Here is a 21,435-nt window from a genome sequence, read left to right as displayed (position 1 = left end):
TGAACGCAGAGGGGAGGTGCCGGGACGCCCCCAGTACAATCCTTTCGTTTTAAAGGGGATTTGAGGTAACACGGAGCTAAATGGAAACAGAGCCTGAACCTAAAACCTGCGTTTCCCTGACTCAACAGGCGTCATTCCCTTCCATCACCCTTGACTGCCCAGAGGGAGACTCTTGCTCCCCAGAGCCTCATTCAAGCCCAGAAGTGACCTTGACACCTTGACTCCCCTGAGGCATAAGGACGCAGAGGGGTGTGTGTGGGGAGGGGCTCAGGGGGGAGGCCGGCAGCAGTCCCAGGGTAGGCCGGGGGGAGAGGGGTGACTGAAGGCGGAGGAGGACTCAGAACCCAGAGGGCCGCGCGAGCGGTGCAGACTTTACCTGCGGTTGGGGCTGCGGGCAAACACTGGGGCAGGGGAGGGTGGAGCTCGGAGAGTCAGGGCTGCACCTGGTAAAGGAATTAGGGAACCAAGCTTCCGCCAGCGGAGTGGTCTCCGGCCGGAGAGGGCTCAGCTCCTTCTGCAGGGAATCCTGGCTCATCCCTTGGCGGAAGAGCAGACCTGCGAGCTCCGGCCTCCGTAGGATTAAAGTTTTCTCACTCCTCCAGCTTTGCACTTGTCCATACACAAGTCGTGCGCGTCCACACCTCCCTCCCAACAGAAGAAGGGGTTCTCCAACCCAGCGGTGGACCAGAGGAGGGAAGCCAGAGGAGAGCCCAGGCCCCTGCGCACTCTCGGCCAACAAAGCGCTTTTCCTCCCAGACTCCGGATGGAGAGGCTGTGTAGACGTGTGTGTGATCCAGCCATGTGTCCACTTTAACCAAACTCCATCACAAACGGTTTGAGGTCGCCAGAACCGAATGGCCCTGTGTTTCCAGACGGAGAGGCAGGAGGGAGGGTAAAAAGCCCCGTGTCCGTGGCTGAGTTGGGGGGCAGAGGTCAGAATCACCCCGAAAAAGTTCACTCTCGTGTCCCACACAGTCCTGAGACTATCTGGGCTTGAACTCGCGGGGCGGCGGGGTTGTGCGGACTCCCTGACCTGCGGTCCCGAAACCTACGCAGGGCGGTTCGGGGTGGGCCCGCCGGCCCCCATCGGCTCAGCAGGACCGCAGCCCCTAGACTTCAGAGCCGGGGCGCTCCAGACTCGCTCCCAGGTGCAGCACGAGTCGGCGGGGGGGTGGGGGGGGCACCAGCCTTCCCTTCAGCCGCCCGCCGCGTCTCCGGCCCGACCTGCTCGGGTGGGCACTCCAGGGATCGGCTCTTTCCCGGCCCGATTTCCGTGTTGGGGGTGGGGGGAGCCCTTCACTCCCGGGTCTTCTCTCCCTTCTGTGACCGCGCGGGCTCGAGGTGGCCCCTGGAGGACGGTCCGGGGAGGGGGAGCCCAGGGCGCGCTGGCGGCGGGGTGCCGGGGAGAGAGGCCCGGGGGCGGTGAGCAGAGGCAGGGAGGAGCGGAGGGAGGAACGGGGACTGCTAGGGGGCCCAGGGTGACAAGGGGAGGGCGCTAGGACCGCGGGGGCGAGGGGGCGACGCGGGTGGGGTGGGGAAGACCTAGCCGGGCGGGGGAGACTGTGGAGGGCTCGCAGCCGGCAGGGGCGGAGGGGGCGCGGCCCGGGGTGGCGGGCCGCGGCCATTGGCCGGGGCGGCTGGGGAAGGGCCGGGGAGGGGCGGCCGGCGCTGGGTGGAGAACTCGGAGCCGCGGAGCCCCCAGTCGCCGCGCCGTCGGAGCAGCGAGCGTCGAGCGCGCCATGAGGGAGATCGTGCACATCCAGGCGGGCCAGTGCGGGAATCAGATCGGCACCAAGGTGGGCGCGGGCCGGGCTGGGCTTTCTTGAGGGTGGGCGGCCCGCGTCCCTACCCCCTCGGGCCAGGGCTGCGCAGGAGGACCGGCGCGGAGGAAGGGGCGTCACCGCGGGACCCCAGCTGCATGCACTCCCTGAGCTCCGGCGCAGGGAGCAGCCGCCCGAGTTACAAACGCGCCTGGAATTCGCCTGTGGCTCCCCGCGCCCCGCCTGCTGGGCCGGCCCTGGGGGAGCTGCGGGCGCCGGGTCCTGGGCTGAGTGTCTGTCTCCCGCCCCGCCTTTTGCTAGTTTTGGGAAGTGATTAGCGATGAACATGGCATCGACCCGGCCGGCGGCTACGTGGGTGACTCCGCGCTCCAACTGGAGAGAATCAACGTCTACTACAATGAGTCATCGTGTGAGTGGCGCGGCGCGACCCCACCCTTCCCCCGCCCCGACCCCCGCCATCACCCTGGGTCCCCGGCCATCTCCCTGGACCCCGGCAACACCCTCCCTCCCCCCGGCCATCCCCTCTGGGAACCTCGGCCATACCCCACTCCTCCCCACCCAGGGTCCGGCCATCCCCTCCCCGCTCCCATCCGGGTGCGCCTGGCGCGAGGGCGGTTTGCTGTGGAAAAGTCCTCCGGATGGCCCAGGGCGCCCATGGCTCAGGGTGCCAGCTCCTCCCTCGCTGCCCTGGGGCGGGAAATCCGCGTCGGTTAATTTCAAATAGCCTCTTCAAATAGTTCTCTCCCGGGGATCTGAGCTCCTCAAAACCGGAACCGTTAGTGCTGGGAAATCAACCTAGTGATTAGTCACTACTAGACCAGGTCCTGCTTTTTTTCCTCCCAGTTTGAAGTTTATTTCTTAATAGAGATTTTTGGCTAAAAATGTGAATCCCTCAAATGATTTTTCTGGCCCTTTGCAGACCTCCAATAAGACTACATCCCCTGAAAACTGTGACTACACACAGTTCTGGGTCACTGTCGGGTAGTTTAGTAAAAATTCCAGGCTGTGGTTTATCTAAGTTTGAGAATAATGTCCCCTGGTGCTGGGTAGCCACAAATATATTGTGGTTATGTGTTTATTTCTGTTACAATGTTTCTTATAAAAGTGAGACACGCCTTTCCCAAAGCAACAAAAAAATTAAGACGTTGAAAGAACATCCAGAAAGTGACAGGGCCAGCAGCCCCAGAGATAATGACTTTTTTTGTGCTGCTTGTCCACATAAGAGCTGGGAAGAGCAGGATGCATAAATCACTGGGCTTTGCTCATTAAACAGCTATGACAGAAGATCTGGAACAGCAGGATGTGGACAGTGAGGTTCCTGGATGGCAATGAGAAAAGGCCAGTGTACAGGCTCTTGCCTGGTGGGCTCTTTTCTTCCGTCTGGGTGTGTGCATAGCAGGACAGGAGTTGCAGAGCAGTGCCCATTGCAATCGTACTGACCTCATCATTTCTTGCTGGGTTGGCATGAGCACGTGCTTACAGATGAAAGTGCCACACGACCACACATGTCCAAAAATGAGAGAGTCTCCCGGGAAAAAGCCCGTGGATGCATCTGGGACAGGTGCTCAGACTTGCATGTGTGTGAGTGAGAGGTGCAGCGCCGCAGCTTTCTGCAACAGGTAAGGTTTATTTTCATGGCACTAGAAAAGGAGAACTTCCCACAGGAGAGAACTGGAAAGTCAGGCGGCAGGAAGTGGGGAGACTTCACTTCCCATCCTGCACTTTCCTGGGCTGGCTCCCTCCCTGGACAGGCCAGGCTCCCTTCCCCCAGGGCTAAGAAGGCCTGCTTCACACATACCAGGCAGCTCTGCTGGTGGGACTTGCTTTGGGAAGAACACTGCCCCAGGAATCAGGGAGTGACCCTCGTGGGGGGCTCTGTTTTCTTCCAGCTCAGAAATACGTGCCCAGGGCAGCCCTGGTGGACTTGGAGCCGGGCACCATGGACAGTGTGCGGTCCGGGCCTTTTGGGCAGCTCTTCCGGCCGGACAACTTCATCTTCGGTAGGTTCTGTCTTTCCTGCTTTCTTCTTCTTTCTTATTTTTTAAACATCAAACTAATCTGTGTGCAAGATTAAAAGCATCCCGTGGTGTAGAAAAGCCTAGGATAGAAATCAGCAGACCCCAGCCTCATCACAGGTGGCATCTTTAAGGAAAGCAACCTCCTTGGGAAAAGTGTGCTTTGATTCTCTAAATGAAATGCTTATTAGTGAGAGTTCTTTTTTTCTTTTTTTATTTCAACGGCTGCCCCATGGCATTTGGAGTTCAGAGGCCAGGGAGCAGATCTGAGCTGCAGTTGTGACCTGTGCCGCAGCTGTGGCAACGCCAGATCCTTAACCCACTGTGCCAGGCCAGGGGTCCCATTGTGCCACAGCGGGAACTCTGACACTATTTTTAACTATTAGTTAATTTTAAGAAAATAACACATTTTGCCAAGAGAATGGAGAAAACCCAGAATGTCTGAACATACTTTGGTATGCTGTTGTTTTTAAGTCATTCTCCAGTTAATAAAAGAGCATGAGGTGCTTGTGAATGATGGTGGTTCATCGCATTGGCTTCAGAGTTAGTGAATTAAAATAAACCAGTGCCACTCCATTTTCAGATATAGTTTGAAGTGGTTTTTAAAAAAACACTGACGTGAAGTAACCACAATTTTAAAAGTGAAAGTTCTCTGAATTTGAGTTTTAAACATGAACATACTCAAAAAACAAAATAAAACACACCCAGATTGCTGATTGCATAGCAGTCACGCCTATTACAGGGAGAGAGTTTTTTTGTGGGACAAAACATAGCACCAGGAGGATGAACCCCACCCCTCTCTGTGCAGCTATGAGTTTCTCTTCCAGATTCAGGGCTGGAAGGGAGCCAGGGCACACATGGCCCTGAGACATATCTCACACCCAGTATGAGCTGGAGGTGAACCAGGGGGCAAGCTCAGAGGTCCTGGGGATCCCTTGCAGCCTCATTTCCTACAATCTGGAGCCACTGGTTAATGTCCCAACCTCTCATTGTGGAAGATGTTCAACTCCTGACCTCCAAATATTTAACTGGGAACATCTATTGCTATGAGACGCTGGCAAAATATTTTCAGAAGCCTTCAGCTTCCTCCTTTTGTCAAGAGCTGAGAAAATGTCATGGCTGATTGTGCTGTAAACATGGAGGAGGTCAGGTGAACAGTACAAGCTGGATGGAGGGGAGGAGATCAAGGCCAGGTCCGCACCTGGAGCAGAGGGGCTCCGCTGACCGTGGCTGCATGTCCCCTGCGGTCCACGCTGCTCAGTGAGGTCATTCCTGTGCTCTGTGCAGGTGTAGAGGTGTGTGAGCCCTGAGCTCTACTGCCTGCTGGCCTGGTGGGGATGGTAGGGAGAGGAGGGGTGTGGCAGGATAGTGACAGTTTCCAGACTCACGAGAGAGAGAGAGAGAGAGAGAGAGAGAGAGAGAGAGAGAGAGAGAGAGAGAGAGAGAGAGAGAGAGCGCGGCCGAGAGCGAGCCAGAGAGAGAGAGCGAGAGAGAGCCAGAGAGAGCGGCCAGCTGCCTGGGGAGGGAGGGGGAGTCTTGATGAGAACTCACCTCCTGGACAAGGAAACGCCCCTGAGGGTCACAGGCCTTGTAGGACTCCAGGCTGCCCTCAGAACAGTCCTGAGTCTGCCGCTTGGCACCCCTTTGCGTCGATGCCCCTCTTGGACTTCTCGGCCCTCTGTTCTTGGCTGTTTCAGTCCTTCCTTTCCTTCACTGTACAGACTGTGCCTTGGGCAGCACCTGTCAACCTGTCATTTTGCACGCTGTGGGTGGAGCTGCTGGGTCCGTGGTACCAACTTTGATGAGGTCGCCGATTTGCCTGTCCTGGATGCTGTGCCCCCAATCACTCCAATGTGGAGGGGCCTTGCCCCAGACCTTGGCCTGTGTGGTCTTAGCAAGCTTCTTGAGCTCTCTCAGGTCATGGGGAGGAGGGGTGGAGTCTCCTTGTTTAGGGTGCATTTCCCTTCTGGGGAGCATGCCTCGCTATTTGCGTTGTTTGCAGTCCCCTCCCTGGACCAGTTTTCTGTCCTTCCTAAAAGCTGCTGTTCTTACTGATGTTCAGGAATCCTTTAGATGCCTCAGAAGTGATTCCCTTGGTATAAGAAGCACTAACAGTCAATGCATCTTTTTTTTTGTCTTTTTTGCTATTTCTTGGGCCACTCCCACGGCATATGGAGGTTCCCAGGCTAGGGGTCGAATCGGAGCTGTAGCCACCAGCCTATGCCAGAGCCACAGCAACACGGGATCCGAGCCGCGTCTGCACCTACAACAACGCTGGATCCTTAACCCGCTGAGCAAGGCCAGGGACCGAACCCGCAGCCTCATGGTTCCTAGTCGGATTCGTTTTTTTTTTTTTTTTTTTTTTTTTTTTGCTATTTCTTTGGGCTGCTTCTGCAGCATATGGAGGTTCCCAGGCTAGGGGTCGAATCGGAGCTGTAGTCACCGGCCTACGCCAGAGCCACAGCAACGCAGGATCCAAGCCGCGTCTGCAACCTACACCACAGCTCACGGCAACGCCGGATCGTTAACCCACTGAGCAAGGGCAGGGACCAAACCCGCAACCTCAAGGTTCCTAGTTGGATTCGTTAACCACTGCACCACGACGGGAACTCCCAGTCAGTGCATCTTAAACTTACTGAAGAATCACACAATTTCCGTTGTTCTTGTTTTACAGACTTGAACTTGAACGTGACACCACAGGGTTTAGCATTGATAAATACTATGCAAGGTCTAGAGACATTGTGCCTCCCACCCCCGCAAACTACAGAATCACTGGCCCCACTCCCAGGCACCCACAGCCTTCTGCCTGATGTGGAGCTAGGAGGGTCTCAAGGGGTAGCCCTGGCTGTGTTGCTGCTCCCAGCTCAGTTTCCCACATCAGTGTGTGACATCACGTGAAGCTGGTCTGGGGGTGGGGGTGGGGGGGGTGAATTGTTGCCACCAGTTTGGTGTTAAGTGGGGAGAAGTCTACTCGGTGTGGTGCCAGCAGTGCCTTGCCCCACAGGATAGACTGGCCCTGGTGCCTCTGTGCCTCTTATTTTCTGTGTCCTCCTGACCAGCCAAGTCCCTGCCATTGTCAGCTTCAGCAGTGGGGCCACAGTGGTCTCTTTTGTTCCACATGTAGGGAGTTTGCCAAGGAAGCTGATGGATTTATTTTTTTTTTTTTTTTTTTTTTTGGTAACACATTCTTTGTTTCAAAACCAGATTTGATATACACACATAATACACCTATGTATTGAAGACATATAAGAGCATTAAATAGCCCTCCTTGCTTGCTAAACAGCCTACCACTTGGCTGTACATTATGTTGCCTCGTGAGCGTGCAGCACTGTATCATCTAAACGCTTCCTGATACATCTTTTCCGTCACTGTTTTAAACATGCGGAGTGTGGCTCCACCCTGCAGCCCTGTTTGAATTGCGTCCACCTCTTGCTTTATCCCAGGACAGACTGGTGCTGGCAACAACTGGGCCAAGGGCCACTACACGGAGGGTGCGGAGCTGATGGACTCAGTCCTGGATGTGGTGCGGAAGGAGAGCGAGCACTGCGACTGCCTGCAGGGCTTCCAGCTCACCCACTCGCTGGGCGGTGGCACAGGCTCCGGGATGGGCACCTTGCTCATCAGCAAGATCCGAGAGGAGTTCCCTGATCGCATCATGAACACCTTCAGCGTCATGCCCTCACCCAAGGTGTCAGACACGGTGGTCGAGCCCTACAACGCCACGCTGTCCGTGCACCAGCTGGTGGAGAACACGGATGAGACCTACTGCATCGACAACGAGGCCCTGTATGACATCTGCTTCCGCACCCTGAAGCTGACCACGCCTACCTACGGGGACCTCAACCACCTGGTGTCGGCCACCATGAGTGGGGTCACCACCTCCCTGCGCTTTCCAGGCCAGCTCAACGCTGACCTGCGCAAGCTGGCTGTGAACATGGTCCCCTTCCCACGCCTGCACTTCTTCATGCCCGGCTTCGCGCCGCTAACCGCCCGGGGCAGCCAGCAGTACCGCGCCCTGACAGTGCCAGAGCTCACCCAGCAGATGTTCGATGCCAAGAACATGATGGCCGCCTGCGACCCTCGCCACGGCCGCTACCTGACCGTGGCCACTGTCTTCAGGGGCCCCATGTCCATGAAGGAGGTGGACGAGCAGATGCTGGCCATCCAGAACAAGAACAGCAGCTACTTCGTGGAGTGGATCCCCAACAATGTGAAGGTGGCCGTGTGCGACATCCCGCCATGTGGCCTGAAGATGGCTGCCACCTTCATTGGCAACAGCACAGCCATCCAGGAGCTGTTCAAGCGCATCTCAGAGCAGTTCTCGGCCATGTTTCCGGCGCAAGGCCTTCCTGCACTGGTTCACGGGCGAGGGCATGGACGAGATGGAGTTCACCGAGGCTGAGAGCAACATGAACGACCTGGTGTCCGAGTACCAGCAGTACCAGGACGCCACGGCTGACGAGGGCGAGGAAGCTTTTGAGGACGACGAGGAGGAGGTCAATGAGTAGAGGCGCGTCCCTGCCTCAGACGCCACGGCTCAGATGTCCTTCAACGTGGGTGTGTCTGGACCTCCCAGCCGCCCAGTGGGGCCCTGTCTGAGTGTGTGGGGACAGGCCCTGCACAGAGACAGCGAGACTGTCCTGTTAGTCATCTGAGATGGGGGATGTCAGAAGAGCAGGGAACTGGCACTCCCACCAGGTTCGAGAGGACTGGAGGGAACTAACGGGCTGAAGGGCTAAATACATCAGCCGCATCTCTGTACGTCTCCCACATGTCTGTGAAGCAGGGTTAGAAATAGCATGTTTTCATCCCATGATGATGCCTGAGGCTGGAGGTCCTGCCTCCTAGCTGATGGCAGCACTGACCCTGGAAATGACCTATCACAATAAAACCCTAACTGCTCCCTAGTCTCTTCCAGTCCCTGCTTACCCCACAATCCTTCCCCACCCCCCACAGCTCATTCCACTCAGGGAGGGGCTTCTCTTCAACTGGAGGTGCTCAGGCTGGCCTGAGAGTCTTTAACGGCAGGCCAGATCGCTCCTCCGGGAAAGGAGTGTACCCACAAATAAAAGCCCACGTCCCCATTTGTGACCAGCACTTACACTCCTGTGAAGTCTTTCATCTCCTGCATCTGGCCTGGGGCTAGTGCGCTCGGCCTTCCCAAACACCTTTGCAAACAGCTGGGCCGAGGGTCAGCTGCAGTTTGCAGGAGGAGCCACAGAATACAACCTTCAGGATTCTGGCCAAAGCTGGAGGACACACAAGTTCCAGGTGGGTGGGGGGCCAGGCTGGGCCAGCTCTAGGAGCAGCCTGCTTCCTTGGGTGTTGGAGGGGAGGGGCTCTTTCCTGAGTAACAGATCCCACTTCCTGGTGTCTGTAATGAGCTATACTCCCTAAGGGGCCAGATCACCTCCAAGGGGTGATATGCAGACATGGTGGTCACCGAGGTTCTGTTGGGCTGCTTCCTCCCTGGAAGGCATCACCATCACCCCCTAAGCTGGACACTCGCTAGGTCTGCTGGGCCTTGGAGGGGACAGGTGCCCTGAGTGCCTGCTGAAGGCCAGGCCCTAGTCAGGCCCCAACATGCTCATATACACACACTGGCTACGGGCCATGGAGGGCCTTATGCAGTGCAGGAGAGATGTGGGCCACATCTGACCAGTGGTCAGCGTAGCCCCAAGTCGGACCCAACCTGTGCTGCCACCACCCAGGAGCCCAGGCAGGACAGCACATGCGGCCCCTCCTCATCTGTGGGCTTCACACAGCAGCTGCCCTCAGCATGCTGGGAGGGAGGCAGGTACAGGGCTCCTGGGCTCCTGTCATGCCACTAGTAGGGTCCAAACAGCTGCTTCTGTGACCTGGCCAGGGGAGTCTGGAAGAGTGGTCCCAGGATAGAAGGGCCCAGCCTGGCCCCCTGACATGCCATCAGCCCAGTGCTCCTCCAGGGATGCCACCCTGTTCTGTGCTTAAGTCTGACAAGTCAATGCCCACAGCATCCTTATCTGCACCAAAGACACACAAGCAAGTTGGAATAACACTAAAGGAGGCCACTAAAAAGGTATTAAAAATGCAAGAACATTTGGGGTCTCAAGTCAAGGTAACGGCATCTGAGAACTTAATTCATCTGCCTCGCGCCACCTTTTGCCGAGTCCTGACCTGGGTTTGCACCACTGTAGATTTTTCTGGAACCACAGCACAACATAATCTAGATATTACAGCAAGCTTCTGATTCCCACCTGGCCTGGGCCTCACAAAGATCGGGGGTGTGGGCCCCCAGCTTAGTGGCCGTGTCTTTCTCTGTAATCCAGGGATGGTGTGGAGAGCCCACCGGATCCGCTATGGCTACACAGCCACCTGAGACCCACACGTGACCGACTGGCCAAGTGAGGACACACACTGATGCCACTGCCCCCAGAGTCACCAACTCATGTGGTGCCAACACACTTCACATCTGGAGTTCACCCCTCGGACAAATCCTGAAGCTACTAGGCCTCTTGTGGGAGCTGAAGAGAATACACAAGCCTGAGCCTTGAAGGACTCCTCTCGAAAAAGCAGTATTTAAATCCTTTCCATTATGCTTTCCGAAAGTATCTCAAGCATTATCAGTGATCCTTTGTGTCTTCAGAAGGAAAAAGTGCAGTGATGACACTTTATTTTTGACATAAAGAAGCCGTATTTACATAATACATTCATAGTTTTAAATATGTTACAGCTCTCTATAGAAACCATTCCATCACAAAATAGCAACATGTGGCCTGGATTCAATCTTAAAAAATATTAAATCAAATGAAAATACTCTTATCAGGACTCCAATTTAATTTCACAGCTGTCGCAGAGGGAAGCTCTGAAGGGCAGTGGGAGTGAAGAGGGGGTGGCGGGAGAACACCCCCCTTCCACGCTGGCAGCTCCAGAGTCCATGCCCCACGCGCTGCATCACGCCAGGGAGGAGGAGCAGCAGGGGCGTAGGACCTGTGCTCCCCACCCCAGGGCTGGCTGAGGCCCTCCTCTCTGCTGTCCTCTGGGCCGGCAGCTGGCTGAGAGGGACTCGTAGAGCACGCCTCGAGAAGCCAGAGCTGGGATCCTGTGATCCACGAGCTACGAGGGGCTGGCCCCCTGGACCTGGCTGGCGACCTTCTCGCCCGCGGGTTCCTCCCCGCTGCCCTCCCGCTCCCTGTTCCAGTCCTTCAGGCCCTCTGGGAGTGATGTGTCCTCATCCAGGCTGCCCGTGCCTTCCACAAACTCTTCGTATGTAGATTTTTCTGCAAATGGTCTGGGGCCCAAAAGTTCAACCATGTTATTCTTGTCTAATACTTCTTTTTCTAATAACAGCAGAGCAACCTGGAAGGTGAACAGCTGTGGTTAAACAGTTACCCAGCAACGTCTCTCAAAGCTCATAACGTTTTTATTCACCCCCTTCCAACAAAGGATCTAAGCACCGAAGGGAGATATTCATGGTCACATAATTTTAAAACAAGACGTGCAAAAGAACTGGAAAAACCTGAGACCCCAGGAGGGCACGTGTCCATGCAGGAGCGATTGCGCTGTGGTGGAGAGCAGGAGGCTGTCCCCCAGATACTGCGGAGCGACGTCCTTGAGGAGGACACCGCCACACCTGCCTTCTCAGGAGGGGAAGAGCTCTGCGTGCTCATCCAACATCAGGAAATTCTTGGAGGACACTCAAGGAAGTGACATGAGTGGCTGGGGATGGACGGGGGGTAAAGGACGAAAACAGGGTGAGCAGGAAATCCTCAAGGGTGGTGGAAAAAAATAAAGAGCAATGAGGTACACAGAGAATGAGCAGGAGGTTAACGGAAATACACATCTCCAAGTTTCGGTCTCTGGCTGAAGCACAAATCTGACACGACACGCTGCCACGGAAAAGGACACTAATGCTCCTGCAGCACGACCTCCACAGGTGGCAGGTGTGTAACAAGTGTGGACGTGAGTGACGTGTCCATGCAGGTCAAACTGTAAATGGGTCTCACAGAGTAGCTTGGTGCCTCAAGTAAACCAGGTAACACCCTACTTAGAAATTCGACCTGTCTGCAATTTACATTAAAGGCTATGTTTTTTAAGGTACCACATAATAAAACAATTTTCCTCTACCTTTTCAATTTTTAAAAACGTTGTTAGGGATTACTTCAAATGTGACTCCCAAAATACAGAGAGAGAATGGACAACTAAGCCCCATGGAACCACTATCAATCATCCTCAGCCTAGAGCCATTTTTGTTCCATCTCTTCCCTGAATTACTTAAGAAAATCCCAGATGTCATATTTTATCCATGTATGTTTTTATCTCCATCTCTAAGAGACAGAGACTCATAACCAGAATATACTAGACCATCCTGATTTTTTTTTTTTTTTGTCTATTTGCCATTTCTTGGGCCACTCCCGCGGCATATGGAGGTTCCCAGGCTAGGGGTTGAATCGGAGCTGTAGCCACCGCCTACACCAGAGCCACAGCAATGTGGGATCTGAGCCACATCTGCAATCTACACCACAGCTCACGGCAACGCCGGATCCTTAACCCACTGAGCAAGGCCAGGGATCCAACCCGCAACCTCCTGGTTCCTAGTCAGATTCGCTAACCACTGAGCCATGATGGGAACTCCTGGTTTTTAATATATTGTTTGTGACTCTAAGAGCTGAAGAAATAAAGGCCTTTTAAAGTCTCAATCTGCCTGTTGGCATAGTGTAAGTAACCACTTAAGTTGCAATGATACATTTTATTTAACCCAATATACCAAAAACATTTCAACATGTAATGACATAAACAATTATTGAGCTATTTTACATTCTTCTTTTTGTACTAAGTCTTCAAACCCCCGAGTGCTTACAGCCATCTCAGTCCAGCACAGGTAATGCCTGGGTCAACATGCTGGTCCTGCTTATGGTTCCAGCTGCATGACCTTCAGCACAGTTATTCCACTCTGTGTGTTAGTTTCTGCATCTGTAACGTGGGGACACTGCAGCGACCCGTGAGGCTGCGGGTTTCAGAGAAGCTAATACATCTCAGGCAGCTCCAACAGCTGGTCACTAATGCTCCTGCAGTGCCTCCGCAGGTGGCAGGTGTGTAACTGAGGCCCCAGTGGGAGGCTCCCCACTTCAGCTTCACTGTCCTCTGAGGGACACAAGGTGCGTTGGAACTTGGCAGCGTCTCAAGATCCTCACAATACTAAACCAACTTTGCTCCTGCAAACATCTCCGTCTCACCATCAGCAGGCTCTGACATTTGTGGGGGAACCACCGGGTGACATGCTGTGGGGAGGGGGCATGTCCTCCCAGAGCAGCTGGACCCCCTCGAGCTCCCTTCTTTCATCACCAGACTCTATCCTGCCGCGACCTCCTCCTGAGCTCCATCTGCAAATGCCTCCTGGTCAGGACTGCCCCATCCTGGCTTGTGTCTGGGTCTCCCGCCTGGGAGCCCTCCTCCTGCTCATTCTCCCCATTTCGTCACCAAGCCAGGTCTTAGGTCTGCCTCTGCCTACTGCTGCTGCCACCACAGCATCGTCTCAGGAACATCAACATGCCTACGGCTGCCTCTGTGCTGACCTCTGCCTGGTCTTCCTGCCCCACTTGCCACTCGCCTTTAAACAGTTCCACTCCAGTCTCAGGGGTGTTGGGGGGATGGCGGCAGGATCACCGTGAAGGCAGCTCTGGCTCTAGAGTGTTTCTCAGTTTCCCGTGTAGTTGGGATGAGGTGGCACTGTCTGCCCTGCCCTCCACACGCCAGGTTCCAGCCAGTGAGCCCTCCTTTCCTTGCCCTGTCCACTGCCACCTGAGGGTCTCTCAGGGCGCGTGGCCCACCTTCTGTGCCAGCCTCCCTGACCACCGTCTCCTCCTTGGAGCCCGGCCGCAGGCTGCCCTCACCCCTGCACTCTGACAGGCACCCGGGCTCCTGGGACTGCCCAGCACAGTGCACTTCTTGGAAGAGCGGCTGAGCGAACCACATTATCTCAGAACAGCTTTTATCTGTAGCGGTCCTTATAAAAAACTCTTCAATTGCCCTTTTCTCATGAGTGTGTGGAATGTTTAAAAAACAAGAAATTCCATTTTTGGCTGCATGCAATCTGAAAATACTTAAGAGTTTACTCAATGCAAGAAATCGATCAAATTAGAAAGGATCCCTCCCTTTTGTAGGTGCTCTGAAATGAGGCACAACAATTAAAAATATGAAGACTACTTCCTCCCAGAAGGTAGATCTCATGTGTCAGCTCTTACTTCTCTAGTTTAGTAATTCTTTATTTGCAGGTGAAGAGCAGGGTAAATCCTAACCAGGCCACTGTGCCCTGCATTTGGGGACACTTGTGGGGGCGGGGGGGGGGAGTTTGCAGCTTCGGCCATGCATCTGGGTTTATGAACCGACTTCATTAATCCTGTACCCGGGAGCCAGGAGCTGGGCCATGCCCACCTGTGTGCCCACCGCATCCCCATGCCTCAGAGGCAGAGCCAACACCACATCAGGATGAAGGGAGAGACCCAGGATGAGCAGATACCAGCGACAAGGTGTCTATAAACCAACCAGTCAGCCCAGCACTTTCAACTTTTTTTGCAAAACTACGTAGAGAAAAATTCATACAACTGGCACCTACCTTTTCCACGTCAGCTTTCTTCTCTGTGAGCAGAGCAACTGTCCTTTTATAAGCATCGTTGATAAGTATCCGCACCTCGTCATCAATCAATCTGGCGGTGGCTTCGCTGTAAGGCTTCTCTAACACCATGTCCCCCTGGCGTGGGAGGTCAAAGGAGATTTGCCCGACCTTTTCGTTCATGCCAAACTGAACAATCTAGAAAAGAAGAGTGACTAGTGACAGGCATCCATTTCTGCTCACAGGCTCACATTTTTATAAAACAGTAATAAGTCTTGACAATGACATTAAATCCACACTTTACTGCGACACTACTCTTTACCCTGCAAAAAACCACATGGCGGCCTTGAGTCAGCAAAGCAGACAAGGGTGTTCTGTAGACAGAAGCAGCAAGGACAAGACCAGAAACCCACGGACATCCATAGCAAAATCAGGTGACAAACAGGCAGGGACAAACCCCAGCAGTGATGAGCCCCGTGTGGGCTAGCCTGCGCACCAGGAAGCTGGGACAGCGCCTGCATGTTCCCTGAGTCCACGGAGCCTGGGCCATGCTTGGGAGGCTGCCGGTCTGGATCTGGTGAGACCCCAGTGCTAAGCACACAAAGCCCGACAGTAAGAAGGAACTTCTGACACTAAAATCCAAACTGACTAGAAAAAAGAGAAGGCACAGACGAAAAGGGGGAGCAGGAACAGCTCAGAAAGTAGGAACCCACGTTTGTTAAAAGTTTATGAAAACAACAGAAAAGGAAATTCTAAAACCATAAAACTAGAAAAACTGTCTTAATCCACCTCCTTCCTAAAGATGAAGAAAAAAAAGCATCATATAAAAATGAGCAACAGAAAAATCCCTTTTAAAGCTGTTATGAGAAAAAAGCAGGAGCAGAACGTCTCCATAGATAAGGAAAGTGAGATGGAAAGACATTCCACATAACGGATGAAATCTGTAACCCACAACTTCAGAAAAGGCTAACTGGGAGTTCTCCTGTGGCATGGTGGGTCAAGGATCCGGCGTTGCCACTGCAGCAGCTCTGGTCACTGCTGTGGTGCAGGTTCAATCCCTGGCTTGGGAACTGCCACATGCTGTGGGTGTGGCCAAAAAAAAAAAAAAAAAAAAAAAAGTCAGCTGAAATCAGGAAAGCGAAGAAAAACATGAAAGAATTTTAAAAAAGTCATAAAAAGAATAAGAAGAAGAAAACTTAGATGAGGTGCTAGAACACAGGAAAAAGTTAGATAGGAAAGAAAAAACTACAATGATTTCTAAAATGGAGAATAAACAAGAAAAAGCTAACAACCCCCACAAATAACACCCTAATAAAAAGTAAAGATAAAGAGGGACAGGAGAACGTAACAGACCCAGAAGAGGTGACATATGAATAAGAGGAGTTTCCAAAGAAAGTCACGGATACCCAGGACAGCAAAACAGCATTGTTTGGGGTGTGGCAGCAGGGCTAAACCTGCAGAAAGCAGAGGGCCCGTCCCAGAAGGCCCGGCAAGGCCAGGCTCTGGGAGAGTCCACGTGAGACCCACAGGTCTGTAGCTGAACGTGAGCTCTACAGACATGCTGTATCCACTCTGAGTGATAAACATTAAATACTGCACTACCAGAAAGGCAGTAGATTCTCTTAGGAAAGAATCTCCTAAGTTTTGATTGTTTTATTTCTTTTCTTTTTTTGCCTTTTCTAGGTCCGCTCCCACGGCATATGGAGGTTCCCAGGCTAGGGGTCAAATCAGAGCTGCAGCCACCGGCCTACGCCAGAGACACAGAAACACGGGATCCAATTAGTGTCTTCGATCTACACCACAGCTCACGGCAATGCCGGATCGTTAACCCACTGAGCAAGGCCAGGGACCGAACCCGCAACCTCATGATTCCTAGTCAGATTCGTTAACCACTGCGCCACGACGGGAACTCCTGGATTGTTTTAAAATGGATTTCTCTTAATAAGTAATCCTTGCACTGGCTATTGTGAATAATGCTGCTATGAACATGTGGGTGCGTGTATCCTTCTGAACTACAGTTTTGTCTGGATATATGCCCGGAAGTGGGATTGCTGGATCATGTGGAAGCAATGTGAATGTCCAACAACAGATGAATGGCTTAAGACGATGTGGTACATATACACAATGGAATATTACTCAGCCAAAAAGAGAAGGAAATAATTTCCAGCAACACTGATGCAACTAGAAATTATCATACTAAGTGAAGTAAGTTAGAAAGACAAATACTATATACATCACTTACATGTGGAATCTAAAATATGGCATAAATGAACCTATCCACAAAACAGAAACAGACTCACAGACATAGAGAACAGATCTGTGATCGCTGTGGGGGGAGGGATTGGGGGAGGGATGGAGTGGAGGTTGGGGTTATCAAATGCAAACTACCACAGAGGGAGAGGATAAACAAGGTCCTCCTATACAGCAATACCCTGTGATAAACCATAATGAAAAAAGAACATGAAAAACACATATATATACATATGTATAATGTATACAGCAGAAATTACCATAACATTATAAATGAACTATACTTCAATTAAAAGAAAAAAGAAAAAAGGCAATCTGTGCCTGAAAAGCCTAAATCTGTCAAACGCGGCATGAGCCCTCCATGAATGCCCCCCCTCCCATGAGAATGCAAGAAAATGCGGTGCAAAGCCCTGTCCAGTCTACCTGGGCATATGCGCTCTGAGTCACTTTCCGCAAGTCATCCTGGGCACCGTTGTAATTCTCCCAAAGAAGATTTCCTCGGCCACACGGCCACCCAGGGTCATGCACATCCTGTCCAGCAGCTGCTCTTTAGTGTATAGATACTGCTCCTTGGGGAGGTACTGGGCGTAGCCCAGGCCCTTGCCCCGTGGGATGATGGAGACCTGGCGGTGGGAACAGAATGCTGAGGTTTGCTTGGCTGGATAGGCTCTCAAGGGAGGGACTGTCTGGGGGTGTCTTCTCTTCTGATAACCCCACCTTAGAGTCTAGAAAGTATTTCCTGTCTCTATAAAATAACTGAAAGCCCTCAGTCTGGACAACAGGACCCTCCTGCCTCGACCACTGGCCCTGGCCCTGCCAGTGTCCAGGAGACAGGGCAGGCCAAGGTGCCAGCGGCCTGAGTTTTTAGGCCTGTTTTTGCAACTGAGTAAATTCCTTTAATTAAAAAAGGGATGCCCTTTTTTTAATTATTGAGGGATGCCCCCATATAAAGAGTATAGTTTAATGAGTTCTGGCAAACGGTCTCCTAGTGCAAGAAGATACAAAACATCTTCTCCCCAAAGTTCCCTCCCGCCCCGTAGGCCCATCCCCTATGGATCAACTGCAGTTTCCAGAACTGCATGTAACTGGTCTAATACAGTACATGCTTTACGGCATCTACTCTCTGTCACTGTTTCTGAGATGCAGGCCTGCTCACTTGTGTTCACTGCTGCGGGGCCATCCATGGCGTAAGCGCACCGTCACTTACCCTGGAGGGTTTCAGGGTTTTGAATAAAAAAGTAAACATCTTTAAGGTACATCTTTTTATTTCTCTTACGAACCTTACTCACTGGTTCTAGTGGCGTCTCCGAAGATTACTTCGGATGTTTTATGTTCGTTGTGATGTTACTCTCTCTGTGGTTCCCAGCTGTCCCCCCACCCCCGTATCTACCACTTCCTGTTGCTTGTGCTACATTGGTTTGGGCAATGCCCTCAGCTGGAAAAGTAGGTCACTTAACAACCTCATTGGCCACAGCCCTGTCCCTCAGGAACAGGACTCTGCCTTACTCTGCCTTTGCAGGCCTGAGCCTGTGCAGAGTCTAGTGCTGGCCAGGGTCTGGGCTACGTCCACTCACGTTTGGGTCTTGTCCTCGGTCACTCCCTTGCTGCCAGGGTTCCTATTAAATTTCTAATCGTCTTTGAACCCTGGGCTTTGGGATGAGGTCCACGTTTCCCAGCATGGTGGCCATGGAGCCAGGGAAACCGCTCAGGCAAAAGGGTACCAGACGCCCAGTCCTGACCCACTGCAGCTACTGCTTTTCCAGAGTAAGGAACCCGCCAGCTCCTGGACCATCTCCTTGCAAACCTTCTAGCTCATCTGTGTGACCCCTTCATCCTTCCCCCACCAGATGTCCTCAGCACGATTCAGCACCAACTTCCTGACCTTCAGGAGCGGGTCTGCGTGCTCCAGATACCAGCCAGCAACTGCGTGGCCTGCCTCGTGGTACGCCACTGTCTTCTTCTCCTCGGGCTGCAGGACCTGAGTTTTCTTCTCTAGGCCTGACAAGACAGTAACAGAAAACAAGACTCACTGCTTTAGTGACATTGACATCAAGAAGGCCACCTGATACCACATGTCGCCTCCTCTCACACGTGACTCGGGGACCCAGATGCCTAAGACAAGCAGATCCCCAACTGGGGTCAGACCAAAGCAGAGCATCAACTTTAAAATCCACCCAGCACCACCAGTGCACCCACCACCCCACCCGAGGCACACTTTCCCCAGCCCCCACTCTAGAGCCAGACAACTCTTTTTGGGAAATAAACAGAAATGCAATGTAAAATTCAGCACTCAGATCCATTCGACACATAGAGGGCACAGAACAAAAAGACATCCGACCAACTTCAGCCACATGCCTCGGGGAGCGCCATGTGGACACCCCAGGCCCGGCTCACTGTTCCTGTCGCCATCGGGGTTGGGGGGCCCCCAGCAAGGCTCACATCTGTACCTCACGTCAATGACCACAAGGCTCTCGGCCTCCAGGTGCTTCCCTCTTCTTCAAAGATGCATTTTCCTCAACTATCACCAATTAATCACCACCTTACTCAGTGGCTCAGGGAAGAGTAGAGTTCCTTCAAAACTGGCCACAAAACAAGATTTTACAAGCCCTCAAGCTTAACTAACATTCGAGCCTTTCTAAAATCTAGACTCAATTTTTTCTCAACTCTGTCTTACTTCCCAAAGAAACTTGAGTCTCACCAGTTTCCTGTCTGCCTCCCCCCAAGCACAGGCTGTGACCCTGCCACCTCCGAACCAGCTTCTCTGTTCCTGCCACTTTCATGCTGTAGCCCCTCTTTCTATGGGACCCAACTTAAATCCAGATCTTCTGGGGAGCCTGCCTCACTGCAGGGCTTTTCCCTCCTTTGAAAGCCCGAGTTCTCGAATAACCAGTTACCTAACAATATTCAATTATAAGGAAAATGAAAACGGGTCCTATATCGCCTACTGTGCTTAAGGGGTGGGTGTTTCCTGGTCAAACAGTCATTACAACTGTTTATTTATCACCTACATCTAGCTCAGAGCACAGTTCACTCATGCAAGGACATTTTTGGAAACAGGAAGACTGGTATAATTCAGGGAAGAATGGCTCCCTGCTCAATGCCTGTGTGACTGAGGTGGCAGAGGGAAGGCAGCTGCCTTGGGTCCACCTGACCTCGCAGCTCTGATCTCCAAGCAGCCCTGGCGCAAGTGGGCGAAGGCCTAGGCAGACACGCTCCCTGGCCTCAAATCCACGCCACCAGGCCTCTGACTTGCGTTATACCAGCTGCCTTACCTCCAATCACTCGCTCAATCGCTTGTTCAAAGTGTTTCTGATTGATGGAATCTGAAAGGTGTCTGGCGGCAATCAGAGCAGCTTCATTGCAAACATTGGCAACATCAGCCCCTGCAAAGGAATGCACACAACAGCTCAGCCTCCACGTATGCCAAGCTCACTGGTCGCACATGACGCATGAGGGAACCTATAGCCAACCTCGCAGCCCCAGCAGCTGGATGGGGCTGTATGGAAACAATTCATTCTGGGCTGCTGCAGCAGCAGACAGGCTGCCATTTGCCTTTACGGATGAGACGATGACAGCAAACTAGGACTGCACTTTAAATGCCCATCAGTTAACCGAGCTCCTCCATCTCTGTTGGGAACGTGAGTTAGGTGGATATTAGGAGATACGCTAGGTATACCAAAAAACACAGGTATTAACCTGGTGCCTTGAGTTGAACCAGAGAGGTCAGACCTGTGAAGGTTACCAAAAGCGTTCTATCTAGATCCTTAGGTCCCTAGCATTTAACTTTTCAGAGCAAGTGTATGGTGACACAAATAAGCTCTAACACTATGTATGTGCTCGACAACCACATGAAAAGTCAGGTTCTGTGCCGGGCATGCAATTGCCTCAGATGCCTGGGACGGGGGGGTCCCCTCCTATTTCAGGTGGAGTTTGGAGGGAGGAGGGCAGGGATGAGGAAGGAAGGATCCTGTCCTGCAACGGACAGTGGGCTGCCTCATTCACCTGAGAACCCTGGCGTCAAGGACGCAAGCTTTCTTGCCAGCTTCTCTTTTTCCAGGGTACTGTCCAGTTTCAGCGGTCGGAGGTGCACTTTGAAGATAGAGGCTCTTCCTTTTATGTCCGGTGGTCCTTGAGAAATGATTTTTAAAGAAAAAAGATGACAGTGGAACCGTGAGTCCCCGTCTCAGGAGAACCGGACTGAACCCGGGGGAAACCACCTCACCAATGAAGATCTGTCTGTCGAAGCGTCCGGGCCTCAAGAGCGCAGGGTCCAGGATATCCGGCCGATTGGTGCCCGCCAAAATGACCACGTTCGTCGTTGTGTTAAAGCCTCAAAAGACAACAACACAGGCGCTGTCGTCACTAAGCGCCGCGAGGCGGAAGGCAACAGTGTGCCTGTCAAGCATGGTGGGCGCTACAGACACACCACTTTCCTGATTTATTAGCTAGAGATTTTTAAATCATAAACATAAATGACTTTTCTTATCATTTATCTTGTCTTTAATAAGGCACATACAAAACTTAAAGTTCTAAGAATCAATTACTAAAAAAATGACCAAAGGTTAATTTATTTCACCAGAAATATAGATTACGTTGTCAACTTTAAAGTTTCAAAAAAAACCAGTAAGGTTAAATCTGCAGAGGACGTGTCTAAACTCCTGGGCCAGAGGGCCACTCACTGGACACCACCAGCTCAGCCTGTGTGACCGGCCACTTCTCGAACAGCAACGCCGAGTCTAGCTCCGCTGTGCCGGGGTCCAGTAGCCAAGGAGTTCCCACCTTCTTGGTTCCAGGCCCA

General features: G+C 52.6%; 2 protein-coding genes across 2 annotated transcripts in view; one reads left to right on the top strand and one right to left on the bottom strand.

Annotated features, from left to right (window-relative positions):
* On the top strand, positions 1,648-8,701 carry TUBB6 (tubulin beta 6 class V). The gene is given in 5 exon segments (XM_021096031.1): positions 1,648-1,796; positions 2,082-2,190; positions 3,671-3,781; positions 7,240-8,126; positions 8,128-8,701. Coding segments are annotated over 5 exon segments (1,341 nt in total). The 5' UTR covers positions 1,648-1,739; the 3' UTR covers positions 8,305-8,701.
* The window catches only part of AFG3L2 (AFG3 like matrix AAA peptidase subunit 2), a 33,688-nt gene continuing 20,015 nt past the window's right edge, over positions 7,763-21,435 (bottom strand). Inside the window, 8 exon segments of the mRNA XM_021096024.1 lie at positions 7,763-11,134; positions 14,391-14,585; positions 17,061-17,110; positions 17,113-17,260; positions 18,520-18,635; positions 19,910-20,020; positions 20,640-20,765; positions 20,860-20,967. Of these exon segments, the coding sequence (XP_020951683.1) occupies positions 10,892-11,134; positions 14,391-14,585; positions 17,061-17,110; positions 17,113-17,260; positions 18,520-18,635; positions 19,910-20,020; positions 20,640-20,765; positions 20,860-20,967 (1,097 nt within the window). The 3' untranslated portion in view covers positions 7,763-10,891.

Source organism: Sus scrofa, chromosome 6, assembly GCF_000003025.6.
Source record: "Sus scrofa isolate TJ Tabasco breed Duroc chromosome 6, Sscrofa11.1, whole genome shotgun sequence".
Classification (NCBI taxonomy): Eukaryota; Metazoa; Chordata; class Mammalia; order Artiodactyla; family Suidae; genus Sus; species Sus scrofa.
Note: the sequence above shows the minus strand (reverse complement) of the source record. Positions and strands in the feature narration are given on the sequence as shown.